General features: G+C 39.7%; 1 protein-coding gene across 1 annotated transcript in view; it reads left to right on the top strand.

The window, feature by feature from the left end:
• The window catches only part of LOC107574538 (trafficking protein particle complex subunit 1), a 4309-nt gene extending 546 nt beyond the window's left edge, over nt 1-3763 (top strand). Inside the window, exons 3-5 of the mRNA XM_016260994.1 lie at nt 937-1007; nt 3103-3241; nt 3308-3763. Of these exons, the coding sequence (XP_016116480.1) occupies nt 937-1007; nt 3103-3241; nt 3308-3436 (339 nt within the window). The 3' untranslated portion in view covers nt 3437-3763. The remainder of the gene's footprint in view (nt 1-936; nt 1008-3102; nt 3242-3307) is intronic.
• The last annotated feature ends 3863 nt before the right edge of the window (nt 3764-7626 follow it).

Here is a 7626-nt window from a genome sequence, read left to right as displayed (position 1 = left end):
CACACACACACACACACTCTCTCACTCACTCTCTCACACACACACACACACACAGAGTTTTTTAGTATTGTGTTATAATTGTCATATATATCTTTTTTCTTTTTATTAAAAAAAAGTGCTTTATTTTGGTATTCCTGATATTTATTTTAAAAAACATTGAAAATCTTTTTTTTTAACAATGTTTAAAAATACATTTTAAAATAATTTCTTAAAAATAAATGTTTGAAAAAAAGTCAGAGCAGTGAGATAAAAGACACAATTTGGAGTTTTCCTTGCATTTACACCTTACATGAGATTAAGTGCTACATGTCATAAAAATACATTTATATCTATATATTTTTTTACATTTACATTTAGTTATTTATCAGGTTCTTTATCCAGAGCGACGTACAGATGAAGTCAGTTAGCCTAACACAGTACACGTACGCAGAATAAGTATTTTGATTAATGAGAATAAACTGCTGAATTGTTTGCATAATAAGGTCATTTAAATGGAATAAATACAGTGGATAAAATGCTGTAAATTGTCATATTTCTTTTTTGGTTATCATTAATAATAATTACCTTTATAAAAAAACTCTTAACATCCAACACAGAAATGGCAGTATGATAAATGTCACATTATTCATCAGCATGGTTTAGTGCAGTAAAGTGACTAAATGATGTTTGTAAGATAAATGGAGGGAGAATCGTGAGTCAAATATTTCCTGCACAACCATTTGCTAAAATGTCTTTTTCATGAGCAACAAACCATATTATGCTTATTTTATCTTTATATTTATTCATATGTCCTTCCTATATTAATTTTATTCTATGTTCAGAGAGTTGATATTGCTCGTATTCTTATAGCTGTAAATATGTGCTGTTATTTTTCAGATGTGCTCATGCTGCTGAAGTGACGGTCGTTATCATGTAGATTCTGTTCTGTTTCATCAGGAGTTTAAGCTGATGTACGGGATGCTGTTCTCCATCCGCTCCTTCATCAGCAAGATGAGTCCCCTGGACATGTATCCTTCCTCTCATCAGTGTGTGTGTGTGTGTGTGTGTGTGTGAGTCTGAGAGAGTGTGTTTGTGTGTGTGTGAGTGAGTGCGTGTGTCTGAGAGAGGGAGTGAGAGTGGGGCAAAGAATTTGTTAGAAAGCAGACTGGACAAACTAAAAGCTATTTACAGTGGGGCAAAAAAGTATTTAGCCACCAATTGTGCAAGTTCTCCCACTTAAAAAGATGAGAGAGGCCTGTAATTTTCATCATAGGTATACCTCAACTATGAGAGACAAAATGAGGGGAAAAAATCCAGAAAATCACATTGTAGGATTTTTAAAGAATTAATTGGTAAATTCCTCTGTAAAATAAGTATTTGGTCACCTACAAACAAGCAAGATTTCTGGCTCTCACAGACCTGTAACTTCTTCTTTAAGAGGCTCCTCTGTCCTCCACTGGTTACCTGTATTAATGGCATCTGTTTGAACTCGTTATCAGTATAAAAGACATCTGTCCACAACCTCAAACAGTCACACTCCAAACTCCACCATGGCCAAGACCAAAGAGCTGTCAAAGGACACCAGAAACAAAATTGTAGACCTGCACCAGGCTGGGAAGACTGAATCTGCAATAGGTTAGCAGCTTGGTGTGAAGAAATCAACTGTGGGAGCAATTATTAGAAAATGGAAGACATACAAGATCACTGATAATCTCCCTCGATCTGGGGCTCCATGCAAGATCTCACCCCGTGGGGTCAAAATTATCACAAGAACTGTGAGCAAAAATCCCAGAACCACACGGGGGGACCTAGTGAATGACCTGCAGAGAGCTGGGACCAAAGTAACAAAGGCTACCATCAGTAACACACTGCGCTGCCAGGGACTCAAATCCTGCAGTGCCAGATGTGTCCCCCTGCTTAAGCCAGTACATGTCCAGGCCTGTCTGAAGTTTGCTAGAGAGCATTTGGATGATCCAGAAGAGGATTGGGAGAATGTCATATGGTCAGATGAAACCAAAATATAACTTTTTGGTAAAAACTCAACTTGTCGTGTTTGGAGGAGAAAGAATGCTGAGTTGCATCCAAAGAACACCATACCTACTGTGAAGCATGGGGGTGGAAACATCATGCTTTGGGGCTGTTTTTCTGCAAAGGGACCAGGACGACTGATCCGTGTAAACGAAAGCATGAATGGGGCCATGTATCGTGAGATTTTGAGTGAAAACCTCCTTCCATCAGCAAGGGCATTGAAGATGAAACGTGGCTGGGTCTTTCAGCATGACAATGATCCCAAACACACCGCCCGGGCAACGAAGGAGTGGCTTCGTAAGAAGCATTTCAAGGTCCTGGAGTGGCCTAGCCAGTCTCCAGATCTCAACCTCATAGAAAATCTTTGGAGGGAGTTGCAAATCCGTGTTGCCCAGCGACAGCCCAAAACATTACTGCTCTAGAGGAGATCTGGATGGAGGAATGGGCCAAAATACCAGCAACGGTGTGTGAAAACCTTGTGAAGACTTACAGCAAACGTTTGACCTCTGTCATTGCCAACAAAGGGTATATAACAAAGTATTGAGATGAAATTTTGTTATTGACCAAATACTTATTTTCCACCATAATTTGCAAATAAATTCTTTAAAAATCCTACAATGTGATTTTCTGGATTTTTTTTCTCATTTTGTCTCTCATAGTTGAGGTATACATATGATGAAAATTACAGGCCTCTCTCATCTTTTTAAGTGGGAGAACTTGCACAATTGGTGGCTGACTAAATACTTTTTTGCCCCACTGTATATATCCTGGTGGGGACTTAAACCTGACTACACACAGACTCATGGGGACTCGTGTCACGGTGGGGACCTAAATTGTGGTCCCCACAGGTACAAAAGCTTATAAATCATATAGAATTAAGTTTTTGAAAATCTAAAATTGCAGAAAGTCTCCTGTGAGGGGTAGGTTTAGGGGTAGGGTTGGTGTAGGGCAATAGAATATACGGTCTGTACAGTATAAAAACTATTACACCTATGGAGAGTCCCCACAAGGATAGCTGACCAGACGTGTGTGTATGTGTGAGTTTGTGTGTGTGTGTGTGTGTGTGTTCATGTTCTCCTTGACTGAATGCTTCAGGAAAGATGGCTTTCTGGCGTTCCAGACCAGCCGTTATAAGCTGCATTATTATGAAACTCCAACAGGAATCAAACTGGTGATGAACACAGACCTCGGCGTGCCGAACTGCAGAGACACACTGCAGCAGATCTACAGCACTGTAAGACACACACACAGTACTCTAGTACTCTCTGTCTTTACTCTGGTAACTGTCTCTCATTTGCAGCTGTATGTGGAGTACATCGTGAGGAACCCGCTGTGTGTGCTGGGCGAGTCTCTCCAGAGCGATCTGTTCAACAGTAAACTGGACTCTTTCATCAGAGCGCTACCGTTCTTCAGCGTCCGCGCCGCCTGATTACAATAAAACATCAGCTTCTATTTATACTCTGCATCTGCTTCCTCTAGCAGTTCTTTTGTTAAATATCACTTTTCATTATTTGAAGACTCACAGAATTTATCAAAATAAATGATTCCTTTTTTTTTTCAAAAATTGCATACATGTTCTCGCGACTTGAGTTCCTGTTTATTGCTGTCAGTTATTGCTGTTTAAAAACATCAGAGTTTGGAGATTTATTGCAGAATAATGTTCAAAAATGTATTTATGTGATGTTTGATCTAATAAAAAATTTGCAGGATAAGTAACATGTTCAAGTCCAAATGATGAAAGCACTATATAAAGGAGACTTGACTTGTTTTTGAAAACAATGGTTATTTAATTTGTATTTATTTATTACATTTTATTTCTTTTCAACAGTGCCAACTGGGTTTCTAAACTATTTTCTTAAGCAAATCACGATAGCCCATCTTTCTTTTGTGTGAAAAGAGACACTGTCTTGCCTCATGTCCCATCCTTCCACATGCAAAACAAACAACTTCCTTTCCTTCATTTCTCCAAACGATGCCTTGCTATGTGACCAGCATTTCCACATGCATGACAGACAAAGCTTTGATGAGGTCTCTCATAGTCTTAATGTCCAGCAATGGGACCAGTTTTTCCACCTGCATAACAGACAGTAACACCTTCTGAATTTACTCTTGCAAATCTCCTTGGTCTCTGATGGAAACCATTAATTCATCTAGAACTTTCTCCCCTGCCAAAGGCAGCAACTGGATGTTTGGACTCTGCACCTTTTGTTTAACTTTTTGCATTGAAATATTGTGTTATTTTGGTAATGATTTGCTTGTATGGTGAATTTAAATCTACATGATGGTCAACAGCTTCTTGCATGTGTTAATGACTCTGTGCAATTAATGCAGACTTAAACATTAAGTTTTGTTAAGTTGCATTTGGCAAACCACTGTAACGGCTAAATATTTCCCACAACCTGTACGCAAATGCCATAGGATGCTTCCCAGTTTCCACTATTGCCTCAGTTATAGTTCTCAAGTTAACCACATCAATGCCAACAAGTCTAAGTAGAGCTTCTCTCCTTGCCCCTCTGTCTGCTCTTTTGTCACAAACATCCTGTGAGAGAGCACTAGTGAATGATTAGGAAATGCAGTTTATAAGAAGTCAACAAGCATCTGCATCTGACACACTAAATGTTCACTACCTTCTCCAGTTTCGACAAGAACTCTACAGGATCCATGTTATCAGGGTCAAAAGTACCCACTGATGTAACAAGACTTTTAATGTCTATAAAAGACAGCTGTCTAACAGTTCTTTGATCAGTGACCCTGGTGCTGTTGGGAACCTCACGGAGTTATGTTGTCGACTAAAGCTTCCTTGCGGTTATTCTGGTCATATTCAGAATTGTATTGGGCATGTACCAACTGTCTAGTTGATGCTTCAAAAAAGATCTAAATGACTCCCTATCTGATTTGGGCATTGACATTTAAATTGCTCAATCTGTTTATTCTGAATGATCTCTTCAGCCCTGCAATTTCTCAGTGACCTGACACTGTCGTTGACGAGTTTAGCAGCTTGTTTTCCATTTTCATTTCCTCTGAGCTTTTCTTTCCTTGTTTGAGGCAAAAAGAGCTTAAAGTGCAATATCAACTTTTCCCTCTTTGTTTTTAGGCATTTTGGGAGCATTTTTGCTTTGCGCATGAGCAATCCGGACGCGTACACGGACAGCGCGGATACTGACTAGTATTTATACTTCCGAAAGCATACGCTGATGGTAGTGTTCCATACATGCGTAGTAGATCGTCTTGAACAATAAACAAACATGTGAACAAAGAATTTCCCAGAGTTATTGCACATCTGGCTGTGTTTATATTTTATCGACGGATTGTACAGGTTCGAGTAGCAACGGGCTTCTTCACACAGCATGCGCAGTAGCATACTTGTCCGCGTGGTCACAAAAAATGGGAGGCACGCGGATGTCCGTGCAGAGCCTCCGCGCACACTCTCCGATGACGATTACATCACGCATGCCATAGCGGACCCTAGCGGACTCGCGGACGCAGGAAGTATAACACGGGCTTCAAGAACTCCTCATGCTAATACTGAATAAAACAAATTCTCTTCTGTCCTTAAACCTCCTTTTCCTAGGTTTTTTTTACTGACATTTTTTACTTTACGGTCTACTGACAAAAAAGAAAAAATGCTCACCCCGTTTTTTGTACCTTGCCCCTGGGTGGCTCGCCAATGTCAGAAATACTGATGGGGAGGTCGAAGATCTTTTGAAGATGTTTATTGCAGCACAGCAGTGACAAAGTACAGGTGCATCTCAATAAATTAGAATGTCATGGAAAATTCATTTATTTCAGTAATTCAACTCAGCTAAGGAGAAGAAGAACTTGACTGTTGCCCAGTGGTCCAAAGTCCTCTTTTCAGATGAGAGCAAGTTTTGTATTTCATTTGGAAACCGAGGTCCTAGAGTCTGGAGGAAGGGTGGAGAAGCTCATAGCCCAAGTTGCTTGAAGTCCAGTGTTACGTTTCCACAGTCTGTGATGATTTGGGGTGCAATGTCATCTGCTGGTGTTGGTCCATTGTGTTTTTTGAAAGCCAACGTCACTGCACCCGTTTACCAAGATATTTTGGAGCACTTCATGCTTCCTTCTGCTTACCAGCTTTTTGAAGATGCTGATTTCATTTTCCAGCAGGATTTGGCACCTGCCCACACTGCCAAAAGCACCAAAAGCTGGTTCAATGACCATGGTGTTACTGTGCTTGATTGGCCTGCAAACTCGCCTGACCTGAACCCCATAGAGAATCTATGGGGTATTGTCAAGAGGAAGATGAGAGACACCAGACCCAACAATGCAGATGACCTGAAGGCCACTATCAAAGCAACCTGGGCTTCCGTACCACCTCAGCAGTGCCACAGGCTGATTGTCTCCATGCCACGCCGCACTGATGCAGTAATTCATGCAAAAGGAGCCCCTACCAAGTATTGAGTACATGTACAGTAAATGAACATACTTTCCAGAAGGCCAACAATTCACTAAAAATGTTTTTTTTATTGGTCTTATGAAGTATTCTAATTTGTTGAGATAGTGACTTGGTGGGTTTTTGTTAAATGTGAGCCAAAATCATCACAATTAAAAGAACCAAAGCCTTAAACTACTTCAGTCTGTGTGCATTGAATTTATTTAATACACGAGTTTCACAATTTGAGTTGAATTACTGAAATAAATGAACTTTTCCACGACATTCTAATTTATTGAGATGCACCTGTAGTTCCAACCAAACCAGGGGCCTCATGTATAAAACTTCACGTAGATTTCATCCTAAATGTGTGTGTACGTACAAAAGTTTTCAGATTTATAAAGCCATGCGTATGCCAGAACTTGCGAAAAATTCCCTTTGTAATACCCAGTCAGCAGAAGATTGTGCTTACATGCATCTCCACCCCGACTCCTCCCCGAAATAGCCATATATGGAGCTTACAACGCCTAGTTTTAATATACATAACGTCATCTGCATATCATTTCCATGCATATTCCATCCACGTGACACCATGTTTAACGCAGTTAAGGGTACAATACGTTAGGAAAATATGAGATACGTACTATAAATGCTTTTTGAGACATCACATTGCTATTCAAATTATATGTAATTCTGCCTATAAAGTAAACATATATTTTAGAATGTATATTTGAATGGAGATAGGCCTTATATTTTGCAGTGTAAATAACTGCCTGACTCACCGTGTCAGTAACATAAAATAAAATGTGCATATCTTACAGTTTCCTTCAAATTCTATCTTTTAAATATAGTGTTTGTCACAATATTGGGAAGAACATGAAAGGGGTTATCATTAGGCTACTGTCTGTCTGTGCGCGACACCTGTGAACAGAGGTTCTAGAGTACTGTCATCAAACTGTTCAAACCAGCCAATGGACTGTTTGATCAACAAGCGCATCCTTATGTCTGCCGTTACCGTCTATGTTCCAAAGCATCAGATGAATCAAGTTCACATCAGTGATCATTATTGACGCAAAAGTATTTTCTCAGAACATGCGTTTTGCTATTTAGAACACATTTTAAAGCGGAATTATCATGCCCCAAGCAATCCTCGCAGTGATTAAAACATTAAATCGCATACCACGGGAAAATTGTTCGAAAGCAGCACATCCACTGCAAATATTTCTGTT

This window comes from Sinocyclocheilus grahami, unplaced genomic scaffold (genome assembly GCF_001515645.1).
Source record: "Sinocyclocheilus grahami isolate Dianchi unplaced genomic scaffold, SAMN03320097.WGS_v1.1 scaffold2264.1, whole genome shotgun sequence".
In the NCBI taxonomy this organism is placed as follows: Eukaryota; Metazoa; Chordata; class Actinopteri; order Cypriniformes; family Cyprinidae; genus Sinocyclocheilus; species Sinocyclocheilus grahami.
The sequence above is the reverse complement of the archived record's forward strand: the minus strand, read 5'-3'. Positions and strand labels throughout refer to the sequence as shown.